Genomic DNA, 25,392 nt, shown 5'->3' with positions numbered 1-25,392 from the left:
TAAGAGCCTGCAGTTCGTCTTCATCTGCCTCCTGTGTGCTGGAGATACGGCAACGAGTAAGATAGGCAGGGTCCCCGGCCTCAAAAGGCTTACACTCTAACAGGCTGAGACAGCGATACTCACATAGACATGCATTCATGAGGCATCCAGTGTTATAAGGAAAAGCACAGCAAGGTGAAGTGACAGGGAGCTTCCTGACAAAGGGTGGTCAGGAGAGGCCGTTCTAAAAGCACATTTGTATTGAGGGTGAATGATTAGACAGAAGTGGCCATCCTCAACTCAGGGCTCTACGGGAGGAATGGAGTAAGGCCAGGGGGCTGGGGCAGTGAGCAAGTGGGGAGGGGTGGTTCTGATGGTGGTTTTTGGTTTTCGAGCACAATAGTCTGTAATGAGATCAGAAAGGCAGGCAAGACCAGCTCTAACCAGGCAGGGTGCACACTCTACAGAGTCTACATGGAGAGTTTCTTCCAAAGCCTTCCCTGAACCCCACATCGGGCTAAATGTTTCTACCCAGGAGCCATCTCTTAATAAAACACTGTCTTCATCCATCTGTCCCTCTTCAGATTGCAAACAGCCTCCTGGAAAGAGTGTGTATTTCATCTTCTTTTTCTTCTCGGTGTCTAACAGTGTCTGGTATAAAGTAGATAGATGCCAGATACATGTAAAACTAAATGTGCTGTATGCCAGACACAGAACTAAGCTCTGTCCATACACTTCAGGTGAGCAAAGAGATTCCTAAGCTTCTGTAGCTAGTCCTTGACAGAAATGAGATGAAAACCCAGCTCAGGCTATGAAGTCCAGGCTCCTTCGTTTCCATTGTCTCTATAATGTAAACAGACGTGATGCAAATGGTTGGGAGTTGTGGGGGCAAGGTGGGGAGGGAGGTCATTAAGGTTAGTTTTGGTGCAGAAGATCTTTTGAAAGGGGTAGATCTTGAAGCTTAAAAAAGGGGAAAGGAAGGGAAGGGTAAGGGGGGAAATATCGGTATCACCAAAGATCCAGAAAAGATTCAATTTGATTCCTAAACACTTCTTAATCTAAAACCGGGCCCTGTGAGAATATTTGTATCTCCCCTAAAGACCCTCAAGAGCCAAACTAAAGTCTTTAAAACTCCAGCACAAGGCCTTATACACAGCAGGAGCAAAATGAAATTAGCTCAGCCTATTCAAAAGTAAGAAAAGTCACACTTACCATGTGCTCGTACACACACAGAGGTGGAAATTGCTCGCTTGCCAACTAGGCTAAATACCCTGGTAGCCAACATTCTGAAAGATAAAAATGTACACCTTCTCTATGAATAAGGGCAAACAGCAAGGAATGAGTCTTCTTTTTGCCCCAGAGCATTCTGGAATTAAATTCTTTTAGTTGCTTCTCCCCAACGCAAATGATTCATTCTTTATTACTGTCTTTGAATTCACAAAATAACCTAGGATGAGGTTTTTCTTAGTAGTTCGCATGCTTTTAAGGAGCTTCATTATAAATCAACTGCCATAATGTATACGAGCTTCAGGTAATTAACAGAACATTGGTCTTTTTAAAAAAACAAGGAAAGGCCAGGCGCAGTGGCTCACGCTGGTAATCCCAGCACTTTGGGAGGCCGAGGAGGGCGGATCACCTGAGGTCAGGGGTTCGAGACCAACCTGGCCAACATGGTGAAATCCCGTCTCTACTAAAAATACAAAAATTAGCCAAGCATGGTAGTGGACGCCTGTAATGCCAGCTACTTGGGAGGCTGAGGTAGGAGAATCGCTTGAACCCGGGAGGTAGAAATTACAGTGAGCCGAGATCGCGCCACTGCATCCCAGCCTGGGCAACGAGAGCAAGACTTCGTCTCAAACAAACAAAAAAAGGCAAGAAGAAAAAATGTTAACAAAGCGACAGTGAGAAAGTTAGAGATCATTAAAGCACTGTGCTGCCGTTACAGGCTCCATTCTTCAGGGGGCGGTGGGGGGAGGTAACAGCTCACAGGGATGGTGGCACGATCACATTCAACTGAGTATTTTCTTAAAACCTAATACCGCATATACACAGACTAGAAGGGGAAATTGGAGAAGACTGCCAACACAGCCCCGGTCAATTTCCAATCCCTGAGGAGAGCGGAAAACCTGGTAGACCCCCGCCTCACCCCGGTCCTCCTCCATTCAGGTCCATCTACCCTACACCGCCCCCTTTAAATCGACCCTTCGCAGGAATGGTGAGGGTGATGTGGGAAAATACCCTCCTCGGGGCAGAATAAACAAGCATGACGTCAGGGCTGAACGCCCGCGTCTAACTTCTCTCCTTGGGCCTAGCCCATGCGTGAGCAAACAACTGGAAACAACTGGCGCCCTCCAGGCTAGGAAGCCGAGCGCCGCCCGGGAGCCCCGCAAAACCCGGGAGGGGTTGCAGGGACCTTTGAAGGAGCAAGGGCGGAGGATGCAGGTACAGAGCGCACGCCCGCCTCCCCACAGCCTGCGCCCTCGGCCAGCGGGCGCTCCCAAGGTCATTGCCCGAGGCCGGCCCGCAGCCGCCGCGCGACTGGCGAAGACGGACCGGGCGCTTCGGGACGGCCCTCCGAGCCTGCAGCCACGGAGGCCGGAGTCCCCGCGGGCCGGCCTCAATGTCACCTGGCTCCGAGGCCCATTCAGTGTTTCCTGCGGAAGCCGGGCGGCCACGTTGCGGGCGTGCAGACTCGACGGCTCCCGGCCCCCCGACACGGCCCGGCCTTGCGGCCCCGCACCGGCCACCTCCTGCCTCACCTGCCGCCACTGGCCGCCGCGACCGCCCTCTACGCCCGGTGTCTCGCGACCGGAAGAGAGCAAGGCCGCGCCGCGCAGCACCACGGGATCGAGGAAGACTCCGCCTGCACCCGGCCGCGCAGAGGTCACCGTGGAGCGGAAAAGGGTAGCGCTGAGAACGTCGTAAAATGCCGGGCCGGGCTGCTTTCCGGCAGGCGTTGGAGAGACCGCTTTCCGGCGGCGCCGGGCGAGAAGCGCGAGTGGGGTCTCGGGCTGCGGCTTCCCAGAGGCGCGAATCGCTTTTCGAGGAGCCGAGGCACGAACGGGGCCGGGCCTGAGGGGCCCCTCACCAGCCCGCGGCCGTGCCATCAATCACCGCCGACTCGTCCCGCTTCTCGGCTGAGGCGCCGCGCGGCCGGGCAGCGGGTCCAGGCCTCAGCCGCGCGCCCAGGGGCCTCGGGGCCCTCCCGGGTCAGCATGCCCGGGGTGAAGCTGACCACCCAGGCCTACTGCAAGATGGTGCTGCACGGCGCCAAGTACCCGCACTGCGCCGTCAACGGGCTCCTGGTGGCCGAGAAGCAGAAGCCGCGTAAGGAGCACCTCCCGCTGGGCGGCCCGGGCGCCCACCACACCCTCTTCGTGGACTGCATCCCCCTCTTCCACGGCACCCTGGCCCTCGCCCCCATGCTGGAGGTGGCCCTCACCCTGGTAAGCGCGGAAAGGGCCCCTTCCCCGCCCTTGCAGGCAGCCTGGCCTCCCCTCAGTCAGCAGAGAGGCAGCTGGTTCAGCTGGCTCAGCGGTCGCCCTCCAGCAGGCTCCTAGGACCCGCTCCCTAGGGTCGCCGTGGCCAGGAATGGGGTGATCCACGATGGCGCTTGGGTCTTGGCGCTGAATAAATAGCGTCTCGTAGTAGCAGCGACTTTAACCGTCGTGGATGCTTTTAGAGGCGCTTTAAGGCGACGAGTTATACGTTAGTTTTCCTGAAATCAGTAGCCTTTGTAGAAACAAGTCATCGTTAATTTGGTTTTGACAAGGATTCGACAAGAGTTTCCATTGAGGATTTCGAGTTGCAGGAAGTTTTCACGTTGTTGGGACATTAATCGCTAGCATTTGGTTCTTCGCACCTTCACAGAGCCGATTCCTTATCTGGCAAAGTGTAAATGCTGTGGTTCTTTGGCTGTCGGTACTCGGGCACTCCGGAGCTCGGACGCTTTTAGAAAGGTAGAGTTGCCAGATCAGAGCTGTGTCTTCCCGTGATGCATGTCAGGCCTCGCTCCCCTTGAATGTGCCTGACCTTGTGTAAGGAGAATTTGTTCCCGTTAGTGGTTAACAACTTACCTAGAATGCTTCCATGGCTTTTAAAAGCTAGAGAATTTCTATGGGGCCGGGCGCGGTGGCTCACGCCTGTAATCCCAACACTTCGGGAGGCCGAAGCAGGCGGATCACCTGAGGTCGGGAGTTTGACACCATTCTGACCAACATGGTGAAACCCCGTCTCTACTAAAAATACAAAAATTAGCCGGGCGTGGTGGTGGGCACCTGTAATCCCAGCTACTCGGGAGGCTGAGGCCATAGAATCGCTTGAACCCAGGAGGCAGAGGTTGCAGTGAGCGGAGATCCTGCCACGGCACTCCAGCCTGGGCAACAGAGCAAGACTCCGTCTCAAAGAAAAAAAAAAGAATTTCTGTGAAATTAAACAGCAGAGCAGACGATCTGTCCAACACGCTTTTATGTTTTTGTTTGCAGTGACAGCTTTATTGAAGTACAGTGGGAAAAAGATGTAGCATGCAGGTAGACTAGTTGGTAATTGAATTTTAGACAGTAGCTTTTCAGTTACTGTGATGAATGAAGGGAAAAAGACCATCTATAAATTCTATCGAGTTGTTAAAACCTGAAGGAAAAGTAAACTGTAACCTCAGACCTACATACTTGAACTGAGATGCTGTTTGTTTTTCATTTAAAAATATACTGTGATGCCAAAAAATAGTAGCTAATTCATGTAAGAAGTAGCTAAGCTTGAGAAGGTGTAAATAGAATTTCTTTATCTGTGTCCCCGCCACCAAGTAAAACGAAACCATTTCATAATCTGCCATTTCATAACTTACCTAATTATGACACCCAAGTCAGTTGTGGGCAAGCAAGAAGTATCTTTGGGCAAACAGTCCTGGCGTAAGGTTACTGGGCACATCTTTGAGTGCTGTTGAAGTTAAACTTCATATCATTTCCGGGTAGGATTCAGATGATTATAATACTTAGGTGATATTTATAAAACCAAGTATTTTAGCTCTTGAAGAAATGTGCTGTCAGTACTGAAACACCACTGGGGTGTGTGTGTGTGTATGTTTTAATCCAGGTCTTTCCAACCATCTTTTTGCTTTTTTGAGATGGAGTTTCGCTCTTGTCACTCAGCCTGGAGTGCAGTGGCATGATCTTGGCTCACTGCAACCTCCACCTCCCGGGTTCAGGTGATTCTCCTGCCTCAGCCTCCCGGGTAGCTGGGAATATGGGCACCCACCACCACACCCAGGTAATTTTTGTATTTTTAGTAGAGATGGTGTTTCACCATGTTGACCAGGCTGGTCTTGAACTCCTTACCTCAGGTAATACGTCCGCCTCCACATCCCAAAGTGCTGGGATTCCAGGCATGAGCCACTGCGCCCAGCCTTTCTAACCATCTTAATTGTTCTGTTATCAAGAGAATTATTGGATCTGTGAAATGCATTGACTTGCAGGGAGCTAGATTCATCAGTAGCATTTATGCAGGATTATTCACTTTTCTAATAAATGTTTTTGAGTGTCTGCTTTGCGCCAGGCCTGTGCTGAGGAGGGATATGGCTGTGGGTGAAACACAGCACCTGCTTAGCACTTGAAGGTGCAGCAAGCCAACAGGCACAGTACCTGAACCTCACAGGCGGAACTTAGTAAAAAAGCAGCAAGGGATTTGAGAGAAGTCAGCCAGCCTAGGCTTGGGCAATCAGGGCAGTCAGGTTGCCCAGAGAAAGGGTCATGCAAGTAGTGGGCCAGCCCTTGACCCTCAGGAGATGGGGGATGGAGGGAGAGTATTCAAGGTACCAGCATGTGCGAAGAGCAGGAGAAAATAGTTGGCGGAAGAGGAGAGCGGGTAGGGGAGTTTGGAGAGAGCAATAGGATGGAGTGTAAAGGGGCGGTGGGCAGAGAGAGTTGAGTGGTGGACAGGTTGCTTTGTAGTGACCTTGTAGATCATGCAGAGGCAGTTGGGCACCATCCTGAGGACAGATGGAAGCCACTGGAGGAGAGTTGCATGATCAGATCTGTGCCTTCAAGTGATGGCCCCAGCCTTTAGCAGAGAGGATGCTGGAGACAGGAGTACACCCTACACCCAAGACTAGAGGCAGGGAAGTGGCAGAACTGAGTGCAGCTTGGGTATGGAGAAGGGGACAGAAGAAAGGGCAAGCGGGAGAATCCACAGGTCTTGGTGACTAATCGTGCATGGACCTAGGGGAAAAAGAAGTGAGGGTGATACCTAGGTTTCTAGCTTGTGCGCTGGGACAATGGTGCGGTGGTGCCATTTGTTGAGGGAAGAGGCAGAGAAACAGGTCTGGGAGGGGGTGATTACTTCTGATTGGGGTATGTTAAGTTTGAGATGTTCAAATGAAGAAGTCCTAGGTTGAAAGGTGAAGAATGGGTCTGGGTTCAGAGACCAGAGATGTAGATTGAGAACCAGCGGTGTGCCAATGACTTCTGAAGCCATGAGAGCAGGTCATAGCGCTTGGGGACTGCGTAGGGAGAAGCTCTCCAACTTCATGTTTCCTCTGCTCTCACTGCCAACAGTCAACACAGAAGAAGACTTTCCCACACACCAAGCAGCGGGCACCAGCTAGGTGTCCCCGCATTCTGTTCTGACACTACCTACCTGGAGATAGTGTCAGAGCCCACAGGTTGAGGGCTCAGCAGCAAGTCCGGGCTCTGGAACTTCTGACCCACCAGCTTCAAGGTGGGATTTCCTTGGCCTTCTGTTTGGATTTGATTAATTTGCTGGAGCAACTCACAGAGCTCAGGGAAACCCTTATGTTTATCGGTTTATTATACAGGACGCTGCAAAGGATACAGATGAAGAGACACGTAGGGCGAGGTATGGGGAAGGGGCAAGGAAGCTCCCCGCCCTCTTGGGTTTTTATGGGAGCTTCATGACATCAGCATTCCTTCCCCCTGGGTCTAGGGGGGGACCCTCTCCTGGAGGGTCTTAAGACCCACCGTCAGCAAGACTGAGAGGGGAGCAATGGAGTGGAAGGAGGGCAGGAGAAGGTGGGGTCCTAGCACCCCTGAGGCTCACACACCTGGCATTCTAACAAGACTAACCAGGGCCGTGAGGAGCCAGGAACGGGCAGGAAAACCAGTATCTCTCATCACACCCCAGGAACGTGGTGTGGGGACACTCTAGCTTTTATGGGTTGAGTGGAGGAGGAGTCACAGAGCAAATAAGGACCAGTCCAGGGGTGGGAGAAGAAGGTGTGGCTGCTAGCCATGTAAAATCCTGTCAGAAACTTCTAGGAGCTTCTTGAAGACAAACTTGAACCTCACTTGGAATGTCAGATACCGCTTATTCTTCTCATTCTTAAGTAACCTTGACAGAGTTGAACACTTCTGTTCCGACTATGGGATATGAATGCAGTACTTGACAGAGTTAAACCCAGGAACTGTAAACAACTGCATTCAAGTCACCTGTACATGAATTTTCCCCGGGGAGCAGGGCTGCCTCCCAAACCACTTACCAGGGAGGGAAGATGCCCAGAGGGGACCTTGACTGAGCGTGAGAGGGCACCGGGCACCGCAGGGGCCCGCTCTGACCTTGCTCCCGCACCTTGTTCCTAAACTCTGCACTGTAGACATCCAGCCTCCAGCACCTCCGCCCACCACATGAGTCCCCATCCAGCAAGTTAGGGCCACACTAGACTCCCTGCAGTAACTACTCTTCAGCAGTGAAAACAAGCAGTAAGTTTTGCTAAGCAGTAGTTATTTGTACTGACTCTTCCGAGATGGAGTCTCACTCTGTCGCCCAGGCTGGAGTGCAGCGGAGTGATCTCGGCTCACTGCAACCGCCGCCTCCCAGGTTCAAGCAATGCTCCTGCCTCAGCCTGCGGAGTAGCTGGGACTACCAGCGCACACTGCCCTCCCGGCTAATTCCTTTTTATTTTAGTAGGGACGGTTTCACCGTGTCACCCAGGCTGATCTCTATCTCCTGAGCTCAAGCAATCTGCTCGCCTCACCCCCGCAAAGTGCTAGGATTACAGACGTGAGCCACCATCTCCGGCCCTAACGAGAATTTTCTCATTCACGAAAACTCATTCCCTCAGCAGTTGACAAATATGAAAAAGACAGCAATCCAGTGCCCATGAAATAACTTTCAGAGGAAAGTTACAGAGGAAAATTTGCAGCTGGAGTCCATCCACGAATTTTGTACTTCAGTTAAGCTATTTTTATTATTCCCCTTTTGACTTAGTGACTTTCTAACCTGAAGGCAATGAAAACTCTCAGTGTTTAGAGCCGTAGTTTATGAGGTTATCAGCCAAAGAAGATGCGGTTTTAACAAACCATCTAAATCCATGCAGCTGTGTAAATGAGGCCTTATTCTCATGGCTCTGTTCTATGCAGAAAGCTTCCTGTTGGAATTGTTTTTGATAAGGGAGAAAGACCATAGACCGTCCATCAAAGGGCAACATTAGATTCCTTTGAAAAGCTTTTCGTTATTTTCCATTAAAAAAAATCCTTGCATTTGTGCATGCTTTTTATTTTTTTAAGTACTTACGCCTATTAACTTATTTATCCTTATAACCCTTTGACGTAGGTAGTGAAGGAATTATTTCTAATAGCAGAAACCCATAAAATGTTAGTAGGAAAATTAGCTTGAACCTGTTTCTCTAATCCCTTTTTGCCCTTTTCCCCTCGTTGATTTCTAGTGCGGTGGAGCAGCTTTCCGTTATGTTCTACTCAGATGACTTGCTTGCTCACTGGCCTCGTCACCATGATTTCAGGCTAGAATTCTTGCTGTGGCCTCCATGTGGGCCTGCCCTCTGCTCCTCTACACAGCAGCTGCCCTGGAACTCTCCCATGCCCCTCCTCCCTCCTGCCCTTTGTTCATCTCCAGAACATTCACATGCCGCCTTGAGAATGGGGAGAGGGCTGCTGTGGTTCCCCCTTTGAGTTCTTCCCCCTGAACTTCACCCTCCGTCTCGGTCCCATTGACTTCCCAAGCTCTTCCTTCATGGTTCCCGCTCCTCCTCATTCCATAGAAAAATCGGCAGCCGACTGGAGGAAGCTCTCCTTCTCAGTGAAAATAACAGTTCCTCTACTTCTGAACTCGAAGGCCTACTTTTTGCTACAGATAGGAAGGCTCAGCCGGTTACCCTCAGCTTGTTGGTAAATGGCAAGTTGCGGTCCCTTCCTCGCCTTCTATATGGTTATTGTACAGTCCCTTGTACACAAGGGGCGTGGGGGGCCGGTGCAGATGTTTGCAAGGCTGCTGCGAGGAGCTACTGCCTCTGTGCAGAGTCTAGTTGGGAATGAATGGGGTGGCCCCAGCCCTTTTCATAGTTCTCTTCCATGTCTGGAACAGAGGCAGCCAAAAAGGGCATTGAGCCAAAAAGGGGTGGTAAGTAGACTCGTGCTGGGGTGAAAATGTCCTGTCTCCCCAAAAGTAAATGAAATTGCATGAGTAAGTGCAGGATGTGGAAGGTGTCTGTATTCAGAGTCAGTTTGACTACATTGACAACAGTCTCCACAGAGTTTTCTCCTGAACTTTTATTCTCATCTTGATTTTTCACAAGATGCGCATCAGGGTATGGGGTGTCATACCGCGAAGCAGGGACTTGGAAATGGATTAGTTGGGAACAGAGGTTGGGTGGCTTCTCAGCCCTGCCTTGTCTTGCCTCGCTTCGGAGGAAGCTAGTTGCCTGGACTGTAGCTGCCACTTAGATCCACCGCAGCTTTTCAAGCAGGAGCCATTTGGGCTGAGGGCAGGATCCTGCAGCCACTGGAGACCTGGCTGCCACACCCACACCCACACCACCAGCACGCCCCATCCCCTTCCCCTAGCCCACTCTACTCCAGGGCGCTCTCACCTGATGCCTAGTTTCAGATTCCGGCCTGTCAGAGGAAACTGCCCTTCTTATTAGAACTCGTCCGCCCTGCCACTGTGAGTGCTGAGGCGTGGCGGAGTCTCCGTTCCTCCCTTTGAGTTCTCCATTCCTCAGTTGGTGAACAGGCTGTGTGTGCCCCTCATAGCCATCCATACAGCTAACTTAGTTATTCTTGTGTGTGTCATTCAAAAGTTCTAAATTCTTTTTTTTTTTTTTTTTTTTTTTTTTTTTTTGAGACAGAGTCTTGCTCTGTTGCCCAGGCTGGAGTGCAGTGGCCAAATCTCAGCTCACTGCAAGCTCCGCCTCCCGGGTTCACGCCATTCTCCTGCCTCAGCCTCCCGAGTAGCTGGGACTACAGGTGCCCGCCACCTCGCCTGGCTAGTTTTTTGTAATTTTTAGTAGAGACGGGATTTCACCGCGTTAGCCGGGTGGTCTCGATCTCCTGACCTCGTGATCCGCCCGTCTCGGCCTCCCAAAGTGCTGGGATTACAGGCTTGAGCCACCACGCCTGGCCAAAAGTTCTAAATTCTAAAGCCAGGCCAGAGCTTTTGTGACCTGATTCACTTTAAGGGCAACCTCTTCAAAGCAGTCTACTGGAAGTTCCAGGTCATGACATTTTTCTGCTGGAATTTGGTTGGGCCCTTGGAGTTTTCTTACAGGAATTCCCTCAGCAGGCAAAATGTAAGTTGAGATATACATGGTGTTTGTCATAGGAATCATCTTTTGTACCAGGTGCTTTCTGTGCTCTGAGAGCGGGTACAAGGTGATACCATATGTGTTCACTCGGCTACGAGTCCTGACCAGGTGGCTTCAGCCCCGGAAAGAAATGGAGGAGCCAACTGAGACTGCTGCTGGGTGTCTTCGGGAAGTTGCCTGTAGCTAAATAAAAAATACATCCTATGCTTTTCCTAGAAAATGTTGTATGGTGTGGTCAGCTGAGTAATAACCCCCCAAATATGTCCACGTCCTAATCCCCAGGCCTTACGTAGCAAAACGGATTTTGCAGATGTGATTAAGGACTTGAGGTTGGAGAGATTATCCTGGATTACCTGGGTGTGCCTCATGTAATCATAAAGGCCTTTGTCAAAGGGAGGCAGGAAGGTCAGAGAGAAAGGAAGAGATGGATGATGGAAGCAGAGGTCAGAGTGAGGTGGCCATGAGCCAAGGAATGCAGGCAGCCTCTAGGTGCTGGAAAAGACAAGGAAAAGGATTCTCCCCTAGAGCATCCTGAAGAAGCACAGCTCTGCTGACCCATTATAGACTTCTGACCAGTAAGATAAAAATTCTGGCTGGCATCATCCTCAACTCAGATGACTTGCTTGCTCATTGGCTTCGTCACCATGATTTCAGGCTAGAATGTTGTCATAAGTGGGAGTTGAACAATGAGAACACACAGACACAGGGAGGGGAACAACACACACCAGTGCCTGTCAAAGCAGGAGAGCGAGGGGAGGGAGAGCATCAGGACAAATAGCTAATGCATGCGGGGCTTAAAACCTAGGTGACAGATTGGTAGGTGCCGCAAACCACCATGGCACATGGATTCCTATGTAACAAACCTGTATATTCTGTACATGTATCCCAGAACTTAAATAAAGATTAAAAAATAAGACACTTTAATCAAGTACAGTTTGTTTCGGAAATGGAAGAAATTAGGGAATTCGAAGTTAGACAATCTGAAAATATACACATTAAAAATTCTAAGAAAAACAATCATACAGTAATCTCTATGGATGGTGAAAAAGCCTTCAATGAAATTTATTAGTTTCCTTAAAAAAAAAAAAAAAAATGGGCATCGTGGCTTGCGCCTGTAATCTCAGCACTTTGGGAAGCCAAGGCAGGAGGATTGCTTGAACCCAGGAGTCCAAGATCAACCTGGGCAACATGATGAAACCTTGTCTCTACAAAAAATTTAAAAATTAGCGGCTGGGCGCGGTGGCTCAAGCCTATAATCCCAGCACTTTGGGAGGCCGAGACAGGTGGATCACGAGGTCAGGAGATCGAGACCATTCTGGCTAACCCGGTGAAACCCCGTCTCTACTAAAAAAAAAATACAAAAAACTAGCTGGGCAAGGTGGCGGGCGCCTGTAGTCCCAGCTACTCGGGAGGCTGAGGCAGGAGAATGACGTAAACCCGGGAGGCGGAGCTTGCAATGAGCTGAGATTGGGCCACTGCACTCCAGCCTGGGCAACAGAGCAAGACTCTGTCTCAAAAAAAAAAAAAAAAAAAAAAATTAGCTGGACGGGGTGGCGCACACCTGTAGTCCCAGCTACTCAGGAGGCTGAGGTGGGAGGATCACTTGAGCCCAGGAGTTCAGGCCGCAGTTGAACTGTGATCTCACCACTGCACTCCAGCCTGGACAGCCAGAGTGAGACTGTCTCAAAAAAAAGAAAAAAGTGTTGTTTTTAAGCCACTAACTGTGTGTAACTTGTCACAAGGGCAATAGGAAACTAAGACAGTGGCCAATCTGACTATGAAAATAAGGGCAGGCTACACTGGAGAGCCGGGATAGGGACACCCGGGTGGGGGGCAGAGACATGGGTCACCTCAGGGGAGAACACACTCAGGAGGCAGCCCGTGATGGCACATGGAGGCTGGGAGCACGGTGCTCAAGGATCAGCTCATCAAGGAGCTTGACCAAATTTAGAGCAAGGCCCTGTGATGGTACATAGAGATGTTTGTTCTAAGCAGCAATAGAAAGCTTCCGGAATCTATTCCATTAAGAGGTGAAAATGTGAGTTGTTTTGGAGTTGTTTTCAGCAAAGTCACAATGATAGCACCATTATAGATATTTTAGGGACGTAATCCTGATCTTTTGGGTGGATGACCAGAATGTCTAGTTGGTTCACTGAGCCCTGGTTTTGACCCAATATGGTAATTCGTGAACTCTTAGGAGGCAGAAATATCCTAATCCTGTGCGAGCCAGGGACCCTTGGACTGTAACTGTCTTGTCTGCTTTTGATCATGAAGGAGACTCAGAGGCCCAAACCAGAATTCAGGAAAAAGAGCAATAGGATTGTGTTTAAAAAACACACACATGCATTTTTAACCAGTTTATTCCCTACAAAAAAATGAAGTACCAATTTTGTTTCCTCTTGTGCAGACTGAGAATAGACTTTATTACAGTGTATTCGAATTCCATTATGCCAAAACAGGATGACCTTTTGTTGTTTTGAATAATGGCCTTAGACCTGCAGGAAGCTGCATCTGATGAGAAACATGGTACCATAAAAGAAACCCAAAAGCACCGAAGGCCTGCCACCATGCTCCCATTTCAAAGCACACCATAGAGAGCTAAGGACATGTGCACATGCCCCTTCCTAACTTGGGACCTCTTTACCCTCCACCCCAGCTGCGGGGTATTTCACGGTGTGATGCTTAGAATGCTGAGATCAAGTATGAAAAGACCTTTTTTTTTCTTTTTTTTGGAGACAGAGTTTCGCTCTTGTTTCCCAGGCTGGAGTGCAGTGGCATGATCTTGGCTCACTGCAACCTCCCACTCTGGGGTTCGGGTGATTCTCCTGCCTCAGCCTCCCAAGTAGCTGGGATTACAAGCACCCACCACCATGCCCAGCTAATTTTTTTATTTTTAGTAGAGATGGGGGTTTCTCCATATTGTCTCGAACTCTTGACCTCAGGTGATCCGCCCACCTCAGCGTCCCAAGGTGCTGGTATTACAGGCGTGAGCCACTGCACTTGGCCTAAACGACTTGTTTTGAAAGAGACTGAGATTCCCCTTCTGGCTCTGTTCCTACCTGGTTGCGCAAACTTAGAACCTCTCTAAGCTTTGTTTCCTTAACTCTGAAGGATAATGATTTAAATCATTTTAAGGATTTCTAAAGCCCCGGTTCTTTATAAGAGAAGGTGGATAAAGATTATTTTCCTTCCGACTCTCTGCAGCGCTGTACCAAACCTGTGGACAAAGGGTCCTCTCAGTGGGACTGAGGCAAGCGGTCATTCCTTACGGTCAAAGTCCTGCCCTTCCTGACCGTGTTTTCCTGAGTCCTAGCCTTTCTTGTGGGGAGCAGGGTATGAGGATTAAGATCCTGTCATGTCTTGTCCCAGCATGTGGGAGTGAGATCTGTGGTTTTTGCGACTTGATATTTAAGGGAGAATCATTCATCTTTTCCCAATTTTTGTTCCTCTTTCAGATTGATTCATGGTGCAAAGATCATAGCTACGTGATTGCTGGTTATTATCAAGCTAATGAGCGAGTGAAGGATGCCAGGTACGTGGATGCGGAACCGTCTGTAGGCGAGGAAGTGAGCACATGACAGGCAGAGCCTATCTCTCGTGTGCTTTTCGACCAGATACGAAACCTGTGAGACCCATGCCCCTTCCCTCTGTGCTTATTTATAGTATCTGAGGCGAACTGTGGTGTGGATAATTCCAAACAACAGAAATTCCAAACATTTCTATTAACTTTGGGATTCTGTTCTGTGTCTTCTTTATTTTGCATGAAGGGAATTCATACAATGAAAGCGACAGTCGGGGTTCCGGTTTCTGTCCCTGCTCAGCTCTGCCTTGCTTCCTCTTCCCAGACTAGGGGTGGTGGTGGGCAGAGCACTGGGAAGGAATGCTGCTCTATTTGCCAGCAAATAGACCAGCCTGTAGGTTTGGGGTCAGTACTCTGATGAAAATGTGGTATTTGCTGCCCCATTTATGCTGGTTCTTTCTTCCTTTTATCCGGATCCTTCCCCCACTGGGGCTCTCACTAATAACAAAGCTGAGAATTTTTCTGTATGTCTGTGTCATCTTGGTCCCAACAGAAAAACAGAGGACACGCTCGGGTTGGGATTGTCTGAGAAGGGCTTAATAAGCAGGCTGTTCACAAGTCATGGGCCGTAGATAAGAGAACGCACAGGGGGTCGTGCAGTAACCAAGACTGGCAACAACAGTCCAGAGGGTGGGGAGGAAGGTGCTGGGTAAAGAAGTCCACCTTGAGAAGAGCAGTGCCCTTAGGCAGGTGGCCACAGCCAGCCTGACATGGCCTCCCATCTGGGGAGGGGTGGCCCAGAGCAGTCAGTACCTGATGTCCCTCTTTCATTTTCCTTTGGCTTAACACAGCCAGAAGCCAGACGGGCAGCTGGAAAGTCCACACAGTATATAACAGGGGCATGCGTCATGCTGCCCTGACGTGGCTTCCTCATGTTGTCGGATAGAGCCGACCCTCCAGCGTCCAGGGAGATGGGGGTGCAGTGAAAGGCCCTGCCATTGGGTCCGCTTGCTCAGCACAGATGAGAAGGTGAGCTCGAGCACTTTGGAAATAATACTGTAAGCTGGTGACCGCATTGCTATCACTGATGAGGCACCAGTGTTTCTGATGAGAAACATGGTATCATAAAAGAAACCCAAATTTAGAAACATAATTATCTTACCCTTTTGGAGGGCTGGGTCCACGCACTGGATCCTGAGGGAGGCAGATGTCCTAGGAGATGCGGCGCTCAAAGTCAGTCCACTGAAGCGTCTGCTGGGGCGGTTGGGAGCGCATGGAAGCCTCATGCACGCTGGCTCTTCTGCTGCTTCCTCTGAGCCCATGAGCAGCACTGGCCTGTCCGGCTTCAGCACATCTCTTCTGACTCTCACTGGGATGTCCTCTGTTTGATATTGCCTGCCACCCTTTGTTGATGACTCCGTGTCTCCTGTCCTTCACTGAGCGAGAGCCTACCCACAGGGCCACATCCATCTTAGTCTTTGTTACATGAAAGACTAGGCGTGGGCTGGGGAAAGCGCAGTCCTCTGGCCCTTGCCCTCCTGTGGCTGAGTTAAACATGAAGGACAGTGCAAATGCAGGCTGCAGTGCAGGACAGTGGCCCCTGCAGGGGGCTTGGCGGCAGGGCCCGGGAGACTTAGACCTGGTAGAATGATCCCAGAAGCCACAGGGCACGATGTCCTGTAAACCAGGCCCTCGAGAGTGGGCAGGGCCTTGTCAAGTGCAGATGTAGAGACCAGGAGGTCAGCATTCCTGGTTGGGGGATAGAAGACACAGGTGAAGACGTGGCAGTGGCTGGGGCCGTGCCCACATGGAGGGAGATGCTAGGAAGTAAGGCTGCACAGGTAGGTTGGGCCACACCTAAGGGCTCCTCCGTGCTCAGAAGCATTTTGAACTTCACCTTGCAAGCAGTGGGGAGCGCCCTTGGCAGGAATGTGTTCCTGGACCAAGCAGTGTCTCCCGCCGCTGTCCCTGCAGAAGGGAGAGGAGACTGGGCAAGTGGGAATGGCATCAGGTTGTCAAATGAGTGCAGGGGCCTCCCTTTCCTTAACCCCTCATGTGCAAATCCATGTCTGATGTGGTCACCCCACGTGGACCTGTGCAGGCTGTCCTGTCCTCCTCTCTGCACACACCTCGTCTGGCTCACAGCCCTTATGTTCTTACCTCTGTGCTGACCTCATTACAGCCCAACCTGGAATTATCCTACTCAGACACAGTTTTCCTGCTCTCCATACCTTCCTTCTAGAATGTCGTCCCTGTCCTCACCTAGTCCACGTCCTTCTGCATCCTCTAGGAGGTTTGCAGTCCTTCATTAATAGACTTTTAAATGCATCCCGAGCAGCCATTTGTCAGATGTGTAGAGAGGATAAACCTTAGGTAGGGGTCTGCCACCCTGGAATAGGGAATCCACCCCGCCGTGTGCCCAGTTGTTTGAGGAGGAAACCTCAGGTAGTTAATGCTGTCCTATCCTTGGGCTCTGTTAAGAGTCATTTTATTTCATCCTCACAGCAATGCACAAGTGAAGAAACTCCAGCCAGAGAAGGTGGCTTCTCAGAGGCCACATGGCTTGGGAGCTTAGGAGCTAGGATCTTGCCAACTTCTGACTTAAGTATGGTTTTGCTTTTGCCTGGAAAACCTTCCCCTCTCTTCAGCCAGACCTAGCTGAAAATTTACTCTTATTCTAGAAATATTGCCTGATTCACAGTGTCTTGCAGCATGAATTGGAGCCAAGTAGACCTGGATTCAAATTCTAGGTGACTTACTGATGCGCCTCCTTGGGCCTCCGTGGTCATATCTGTAAAATGGAGCTGAGTTCGTGCCTCAGAGAGTAGTCATGAGGACAGAATGAAATAGCGCAGCGTGTTTGGCCTTGTGCTTGGTTTACAGTAGTGGCTGGTGCTGTTACTAGTGCTGCGATGACTTTTTCTATTATTTGTCTAATGTAGTGTTTATAACTTTTATGAATTTCCTAAACCTTAGGTCATTCTATCAAGTTTTATTATATGATTTGTTGTTGACCAGTGTTTTGCTTCATAGTCAGCATTTGATATGGGCAGGTTTCAGTGCCTGGCAGAGAGCCCTGGCCTGAGGCAGACACTCAGGAAGAAGCTTTTAGATACACAGCATAAGACGGCACCTACACGCTGGTCCAACGTGGTGCTGTTGGGAGGGTGAGCAGAGGGGTCTGCCTTCAGGATGCCTGCAGTTTTGGTTGGCAGCTGTGTCTTTCTAGGAACAAGGAGTTCCTGACAGTAGGAACCACAGCGGGGCAGTCTTCATTCAGGATGAAGTGGATCAGTATTGGAGATTCAGTGCCTAAGACAGAGAAATGCAAAGTTGGCAGCTCTTTCCGATACTTTTGACAGTTCATTAACTACAGATTTTTTGGGGGGTGGGTGGGGAGCAGACAGAGCCTCACTCTGTCACCCAGGCTGGAGTGCAGTGGCATGATCTTACCTCACTGCAACCTCCGCCTCCCGGGTTCAAACTATTCGCCTGTCTCAGCCTCCCGAGTAGCTGGAATTACAGGCACCTGCCACCACGCCTGGCTAGTTTTTGTATTTTTAATAGAGACGGGCTTTCACCATGTTGGCTAGGCTGGTCTCGAACTCCTGACCTCAAGTGAGCCACCCGCCTCAGCCTCCCAAAGTGCTGGGGTTACAGGCATGAGCCACCACACCTGGCCAACTACAATTTTTATTTTATTTTATTTTATTTTATTTTATTTTTGAGGTGGAGGCTTGCTCTGTCACCCAGGCTGGAGTGCAGTGGTGCGATCTCAGTTCACTGTAAGATCCGTCCCCTGGTTCACACCATTCTCCTGCCTCAGCCTCCGAAGTAGCTGGGACTACAGGCGCCCACCACCACGCTTGGCTAATTTTTTTGTATTTTTTAGTGGAGACGGGGTTTCACTGTGTTATCCAGGATGATCTCCATCTCCTGACCTCGTGATCCGCCCGCCTCAGCCTCCCAAAGTGCTGGGATTACAGGCGTGAGCCACCGCGCCCAGCCACAAAGTTTTAAACTTCTTTTAAAATAATAAATTTTTTAAATAATTTAATTATTTAAAAATAATATTTAAAATATTTAAAATATTTAAATAATTATTTAAAAATAATAAATAATTTTTAAAAGGCCAGGCATGGTGGATCACACCTGTAATCCCAGCACTTTCAGAGGCCAAGGCAGGAGGGTCACTTGAGCCAGGAGTTCAAGACCAGTCTGGGCAACATAGCAAGACCTCATCTCTACAAAAAAATACAAAAATTAGCTGGACATGGTGGCCTATGCCTGTGGTCCCAGCTACGAGGGAGGGTGGGGTGGGAAGATGACTTGAGCCTGGGCAGTTGAGGCTGCAGTGAGCCATGATCTCGCCACTGTACTCCAGCCTGGGCAACGGAACAAGACCCCATCTAAAAATCAGTGAACAGAAAGATATATGCTTAGAATTCTTGAGCATCTAAAATGGTAGTTTTTCTTTTTAATGAGGTTTCTTTATCCTCTTCCCAATAAAAATCCCTGACCAGCATGATCAGTGTTAAGTACGAAGATAAGGGCTTTGCAAGCTCTTCATGGCAAGTGGCCCTGCCTTTTGCTTTCCAAGTTCCTCAGCAAATGCAGGAGCAGGCAGAGGTGGGTACACGGGCAGGCCTCCTGAGGGCTCTGTACTCGCTCCTCACCATTTGCCATCAGTGCTGTAGGGACCTGGCACCCACTGAGTCCTGGTTGGTGCAGTGAAGCACTGCCTTCCCTCTGTGCTAGGAGCAGCTATCACGCTGCTTTCTTCAGTACGATTGACTTCTACCTGGAAAATCTCACTTTCCCTCTTAAGTCATATTTTTCTTAACACAGTCACATTTTTAAGTCATATTTTTCTTAACACTGCAGCCCTATAATCAGTACATCACTTTGTCAATTTTGAAAATGAAAATAGAATAATCATATAAAATAATTTTTTAAAACATTAATTTTTTTTAGCCTAATCACAAGGAAAGGATTGTAATTGTATATTGTGTGCTTTGTTAAATAACTCACAATAATCCATGTATTTTTATGACTGTTAAAAGAAAGATGGGGCCGGGCGCGGTGGCTCACGCCTGTAATCCCAGCACTTTGGGAGGCCGAGGTGGGTGAATCACGAGGTCAGGAGATCGCGACCATCCTGGCTAACACGGTGAAACCCTGTCTCTACTAAAAATACAAAAAATTAGCTGGGCGTGGTGGTGAGCGCCTGTAGTCCCAACTCCTTGGGAGGCTGAGGCAGGAGAATGGCGTGAACCCAGAAGGCAGAGCTTGCAGTGAGCCGAGATCGTGCCACTGCACTCTGGCCTGGGCAACAGAGCTAGACTCCGCCTCAAAAAAAAAAAAAGAAAGAAAGATGGATGGCTTGGTCCCTGCCACAAAAAGCTGAAACTCTTGATTGTGCGGGGCAGATAAGATGCACAGAAGGAAAGCAGCACGTGCCATGGACTCTGTGTTAGAGCCTCTTAGAAATAAATCCTCAGAGCTCCAACAGAGCAGGGGGCCTCGTCCAGGGCGGTTTAGCAGGGCTTTGTGGCGAGGGTGGCATGTCTTCTGTGCCCTGAAAGAGGGGAAGCAATTCAGTAAGGAGGGCTTGGTGTGGAGGGCCAGACAGGGGACAGTGTCAGTGAAAAGATGGGCATGTGAGGGAGATGACATGTAGGCAGATTTCCTGACATGGAAGACACAGCATTGCCCCTGTGGCTGAGCATGGTAGCTCAGCTCACCATGACGAAGGCCTGCCTCTGCCAGCCTGAGAATGGTAGCCTTCATCTTGCAGGCAGTGGTGAGCAGTAGTCTGTGGGGCCGTGAGCACCAGGGGATGCGATGGGAGTTCTGTTTTGTTTTTTTTTTTTTTTTTGAGACGGAGTCTCGCTCTGTCGCCGGGGCTGGAGCGCAGTGGCCGGATCTCAGCTCACTGCAAGCTCCGCCTCCCGGGTTTACGCCATTCTCCTGCCTCAGCCTCCTGTGTAGCTGGGACTACAGGCGCCCGCCACCTCGCCCGGCTAGTTTTTTGTATTTTTTTAGTAGAGACGGGGTTTCACCGTGTTCGCCAGGATGGTCTCGATCTCCTGACCTCGTGATCCGCCCGTCTTGGCCTCCCAAAGTGCTGGGATTACAGGCTTGAGCCACCGCGCCCGGTCGGGAGTTCTGTTTTAGGAAAATTTAGTTCAGGAGAAACTTCAGGTTACATCAGAGAAGAAGAGCCTAAGCTGAGCTTCATAGCGCATGCCTGTGGTCCCAGCTGCTTGTGAGGCTGAGCAGGGAGGATTGATTGAGACCAGGAGTTGATGGCCATGATTGCACCTGTGAATAACCTCCATGCTCCAGCCTGGGCAACGAAGCGAGACTGTCTCTCTCTCTCTTTTTTTTTTTTTTTTTTGACACGCACAGGTTGGAGTGCAGTGGCATGACCTTGGCTCGCTGCAACCCCCACCTCCTGGGTTCAAGCGATTCTCCTGCCTCAGCCTACCAAGTAGCTGGGACTACAGACGTGCACCACCACACCCAGCTAATTTTTGTATTTTTAGTAGAGACGGGGTTTCACCATGTTGGCCAGGCTGGTCTCAAACTCCTGACCTCAGGTAATCCACCTGCCTCAGCCTCCAAAAGTGCTGGGATTACAGGCATGAGCCACTGCACCCATCCGACCCTATCTCTTTAAAAAAGAGAGCAAGCGAGCCTAGAAATTATGAGACCAGTTAGGAAGCAGTTTTAGAAGCCCCTGCCTGAAGGAAATAAATGGCAGGGAGAATGCAGGAAGGGAGGGCAGAGAAAGGACCTGTGACCTGCAGGGTGGGGAAGAGCAAAGGAAAAGGTGGCCTCAGGTTGGAGAGGCTGGAAATGGGCTGGCCTGCTTGAGTGGTGGGTTCCCGCAGGGAGGCTTTTGAGGGGGTAGCAGTCTTGGGGCCATCAGGCAGTGGTCAGGAGACTTCCAGGTGCTGCTCTGCAAGGGAATGGGGTAGATGGCAGATTGCACAGAGCTGTGGTGAGGACATGGCGCAAGACTAGCGGCTTGTTAAAGAAGTTGAAGAAACAGGCGTGGAAGGGAAGAGGGAGGCTGGACAGCAGCTAGAGAGAACCAGTTCAATGCTTTTGTTTTTCCCTGAAAATAAAGACTTACACAGATTTGAAGGCAGAACTGGGGCTCGGGCACAGAAAGAATATAAATAAGGCCCCTGAGGAGAAGGCCCCTTCCCGACATAGGCTAGAAGAGTAACTTTGTGTTTGGAGACATGGAGCAGGAATGGTGTAGGAGCTGCTCTGTGATTAGTTCTATTAACTTAAGGTAGAAAGGTAGCATTTATCAGGGTTGGATGGCGGCAGGGCCAGAGCCAGCAGTGAAGGCTCATGAGCATGGAGAAGATGTGGAAAGGCTGAGGAATTTCTCAAAGGGTGATGGACCACCAGCTGCCCTGAGGTTGCTCTTACTTGTTGCAGTGGACAGGTTGCTTTGCTAGCGTGCAGATGGAGAAGGCCAGCCCGGGAGACTTGGGGTTTGGCCCAGGGGCTGGCAGGTGCCCTGCAGTAGACTTTATCTGCCTGCTTCACGCTACTCTCCACTAGGTTCTTGGGAGCCTTCCGTTAGGAGATGCCTCTCAGGATCCCATCACCAGGGCTTTCTGGTTGGAGTGAGGCAAGGACCTGCTTTGCATGATGCGCCCCGTTACCTAACAGTGTTCCCCGTCCTTGCTGGCCACACCCATCACAGTGGGGCTGTCATCACCAAGAGCCACTTTAAATGGGCAAAACATATTTACCTGGCAGGGGAAACACCAAGATCACAAAGGTGGTTTTCCCAGGGCAAGGTTCGTCCGTTGCACTCCAGATGTGCTGACCCTGCGATTTCTTCATATGTGGGGAACTGCCCTCATACTCTCCCCAGCAATATAAATAAATAAGTAGGCTGGGCACAGTGGCCCATGCCTGTAAGCACTTTGGGAGGCCAAGGCAGTAAGATTGCTTGAGGCCAGGAGTTCAAGACCAGCCTGGGCAACATAGCAAGACGTGGTCTCTACCAAAAAAAAAAAAAAAAAAAAACACTAAAAAGTAACTAAGTAACTGGGTGTGGTGGCCTGTGCCTATAGTCCCAGCTACTCAGGAGGCAGAGGTGGTGGAATTGCTTGAATTTGAGGTTACATTGAGCTATGATTACATCACTGCACTCCAGCTTGGGCAACAGAGCAAGACCCTGTCTCTACCAAAAAATTAAATAAGTAAACCGGTGAAGCTAGCACGTGCAGCCTGTTGACTACGCCAGTCTTTCTGTCATTGCTTGTTAAGTCTTGGTGGTGTTGACTGTGCCTTTTGTAAACAGTGTTGGATGGCATTGAGTAGAATGTGGTAGCCTGACTATTTCTTTGACAGTCCAAACCAGGTTGCAGAGAAGGTGGCCTCCAGAATCGCCGAGGGCTTCAGCGACACTGCACTCATCATGGTAAGTCGCTTCTGTACAGCATGCGGGAGGCCCTTGCACCTCCCCTCACCAACATGGAGCTTGCTCTGCGGCGGTTTCCTTTCCGCTAACCCCTTCATTCATTTATCTGCTTGAGACCATTGCCGCCTCTTGCAGTTTTCTCCCAGCTACAGACCAGTTGAATCCCAAACCGTGGCTTATGTGCTCCCACATCACTACACAAGTGGGAGTGGGGTCCCCTGCCAGCAGCAGCACCTGGGAACTTGTTAGAAATGCGAATTCCCAGGCACCCACCCCAGATCCCACTGAATCAGAAATGTGGGGGGGTGGGGCCCAGCAGTTCATGTTCACACACCTTCTAGGTGATTCTGATCTGAACATGCCAAGTGCGAGAAGCACAGAATTAGAACAGCCAGCACAGCCTCTAGGGGCGTAGAGAAAGAAGGCACTTGTATGTGAGCAGATGACATCGAGGGCCTTGCTGAACAGCCTTGATTCAGACAGAATCCTAGGATGAGGGAAGAAGTTATATTTGGAAGCTTCGCTTTTGTGAAAAAACAATGAAGGACGTGACATTTTCCTGCCTAACACAACAGTTTTCCTCGGGCCAGACGCTCGCGCCACTCTGCATACCGGCTCTGTGGGAAGAGTCTCTGCCCCAGCCAGCATGGGCACTGCTGCAGGGAGAGCCCCGAGGAGGCGCCTGTCGCTGCTGTTTGGCTAGCATTCTGTTCACTCTCATGTCCTTTGCCTTGTGCTCAGGTAGACAACACCAAGTTTACGATGGACTGCGTAGCGCCTACGATCCACGTGTACGAGCACCATGAGAACAGATGGCGGTGCAGAGACCCACACCAGTGAGTGCGCCCTATGCCGCCGCGCAGGCGGGGCTTTGTCAGCGCCTGGCCACGCGAGAGCCGCTCTCGCCCAGCCTGTGTTTTCAGTTAGTGTTTTCTCCAGAGGCATGGTACCAAGCGTATTCCCCAGCTCCTGTAGGCCCCAGTGCTCCAGCGCTTCCAGGCGGTGGAGGGAACCTCAGTGGTATTCACAGGTCTTCCCACCCCAGGCCCTAGGGCACAGACACTCTTCTTCTCAGGCCTTTGCTTTGGTGTATCTGTGGCCACTCAGAAAGCTTCAGTCATCTGCCACCAACTTTCTCAAAATTCCATGTGAAGGGAGTCCCTTCCACGTATTAACCATGTTTTCTATGCTGTGTACGTCTTCATGCGTTTGAAATGCCCATGTTTCTGAGTACTCTGCGCCATCTCTCCTCATACCACTGTGCATATGGCTGGCCTTCTCTCTTGATGCTGTTACAAGCCGCCCATTTTCACTGTTAGATGCTGACTTCTTCATGTTTGACCCGTAGTGACTACTGTGAAGACTGGCCGGAGGCACAGAGGATCTCAGCCTCACTCCTGGACAGCCGGTCCTACGAGACGCTTGTGGATTTCGATAACCACCTGGATGACATTCGGAATGACTGGACAAACCCAGAGATCAATAAAGCTGTCCTGCACCTGTGCTAGGCAGGCACCGCCATGACTGGGCTCCAGGCCTTTCCACTACATTGAAGAAGAAAACCTATTTTTAAATGTAAATAAAATATCTTGTAGCCTGTGTGGAAAGCTGACCGTTTTAAGAAGTGGCATGTGCCTTGAAAGGGGGCAGAATGTTCAGTCGGTCGTGTTTTTAACAGAGTCTCTAGAAGAGGTGCAGACATCCCGTCTGACTGTCCCTGTGGACTCTCTCAGTTGTATGTTGCTATAATCCTCCAAATCAAAGCTCTTTCTGCTTGTGCAAGATTGTTCCTATTAAACAGTTTTAACTAACCTTTTATAATCTGGAGAGAATACTTTTTAAGGCTTTTGAACTATCTTTTTTTAAAAAAAAAAGCCCACATCTTATACTCCATTGAATGTGTTTGTGAGTTTTTATCCTGTTTGAATTTTGATGTCCAGGCGTCCTGGGATCAGGGTAGGCACGTGGAGTGCCGGTGCTGAGCTGTTTGAGAAGCTCTGTGTGGGTGTTTCTGTCGTCAGGCTGGGCTGTGAACAGCACTGTTCCACGCGGTGTCGGCTCACAGAGGCGCTGCAGCTCTGCACAGTGGGAGTGACACCACTGATGCCACAGAAGCCTTTCTCCTTAGGGGCAAAAGCAAACATCGCTGGTAACAGGAGCTCAGGGTGGTATTCTTCCGCCACCCAGAAAGCTCACATGCCTGCAGGGCCAGGAAAGGGAAATGATCATTTCTTTTGTATTAGGAAAACAAGACTTAGACTTCCCGAGTTGTACAGAGTGACGTCTGTACTTTTTATACTTACAACATTTGGTCAAGTTTTCTAACCAAACCTTAGGAAACTGAGAGGGAAGCTTTGTGGTACCTTTACCTTTTTTCCGTTTTATATGAATTATTTTGTACAAAGTTCAGAGAGCGGTACCTTTCCTACTGTCTTTTCTTCGACTCCATGGAGGAATTTGTAACAATCAGTGTGACCTACTGAAAGGGTTTGTGATACAGCAGTCACTATTTTCTCTTAACACATAGGAAAAAAGTTCAGACATCGCTACAATAAATGTGCTTTATTGGATCCACCAAATTCTCTCTTCCCCTTTCTTCAAATACCTCTTACTCTTGATTTTTTAAGCTGGCGTTCTCTCACATGGGGGGCACAGGAAAGAGCGAGGTGCCTGTGCAGCCCCCTTCTCTCCCCTGCCCTCAGATGCCAATACATCACAGCTGGAGCGAGATCTTGTTCCGAATGGGCTTGGGTTTGTTTCATAAAGGGAGAAGAATCACCTCCAGCATTTGCGCGTAAGAAGCTGTTTTGTCCTGAGACTGAAACAGCAGCGTAGGCCACCTCCACTTAGAAGTCCAGGGGAACTGGCAGAGCTACTTGGAATGAAGGT

At 50.0% G+C, this 25,392-nt stretch overlaps 2 protein-coding genes across 14 annotated transcripts in view; one reads left to right on the top strand and one right to left on the bottom strand.

The window, feature by feature from the left end:
• LOC126944333 (cytochrome c oxidase subunit 4 isoform 1, mitochondrial) overlaps nt 1-25,392 on the bottom strand; it is a 327,288-nt gene that overhangs the window by 5,152 nt on the left and 296,744 nt on the right. For 4 of the 12 annotated variants that reach the window (XM_050773761.1, XM_050773763.1, XM_050773756.1 and 1 more), the window contains exon 2: nt 2,739-2,817. Coding sequence is in view for 7 of the 12 variants with exons in the window: in XM_050773756.1 (XP_050629713.1) it covers nt 2,739-2,817 (79 nt within the window). In the remaining 5 variants the exon portion in view is untranslated. Of the gene's footprint in view, nt 1-1,191; nt 1,266-2,392; nt 2,493-2,606; nt 2,879-4,768; nt 4,773-25,392 lie in introns of those variants that run through there. The other 8 variants (XM_050773762.1, XM_050773758.1, XM_050773760.1 and 5 more) reach the window with 8 other exon arrangements.
• On the top strand, nt 2,899-25,082 carry EMC8 (ER membrane protein complex subunit 8). Of its 2 annotated transcripts, XM_050773750.1 has the most exons (5): nt 2,913-3,425; nt 13,984-14,060; nt 22,434-22,503; nt 23,245-23,339; nt 23,852-25,082. In XM_050773750.1, the coding sequence occupies exons 1-5, from the start codon at nt 3,195-3,197 to the stop codon at nt 24,009-24,011; spliced, it is 633 nt and encodes a 210-aa protein (XP_050629707.1). In that variant the 5' UTR covers nt 2,913-3,194; the 3' UTR covers nt 24,012-25,082. The 2 variants fall into 2 exon arrangements, with proteins under 2 accessions (XP_050629708.1, XP_050629707.1); XM_050773751.1 differs by lacking the exon at nt 23,245-23,339 and having other exon boundaries at nt 2,899-3,425.

The sequence above is a fragment of the Macaca thibetana genome, chromosome 20 (assembly GCF_024542745.1).
Source record: "Macaca thibetana thibetana isolate TM-01 chromosome 20, ASM2454274v1, whole genome shotgun sequence".
NCBI lineage: Eukaryota > Metazoa > Chordata > Mammalia > Primates > Cercopithecidae > Macaca > Macaca thibetana.
This window is presented reverse-complemented; position numbering and strand designations above follow the sequence as displayed.

Coding starts and splice junctions, on each gene's coding strand:
- EMC8 (XM_050773750.1), top strand. CDS start 3,195: ATGCCCGGGGTGAAGCTGACCACCCAGGCCTACTGCAAGATGGTGCTG. Junction 22,504..23,244: donor GCGACACTGCACTCATCATG/GTAAGTCGCTTC, acceptor CCTTGTGCTCAG/GTAGACAACACCAAGTTTAC. Junction 23,340..23,851: donor CGGTGCAGAGACCCACACCA/GTGAGTGCGCCC, acceptor TTTGACCCGTAG/TGACTACTGTGAAGACTGGC.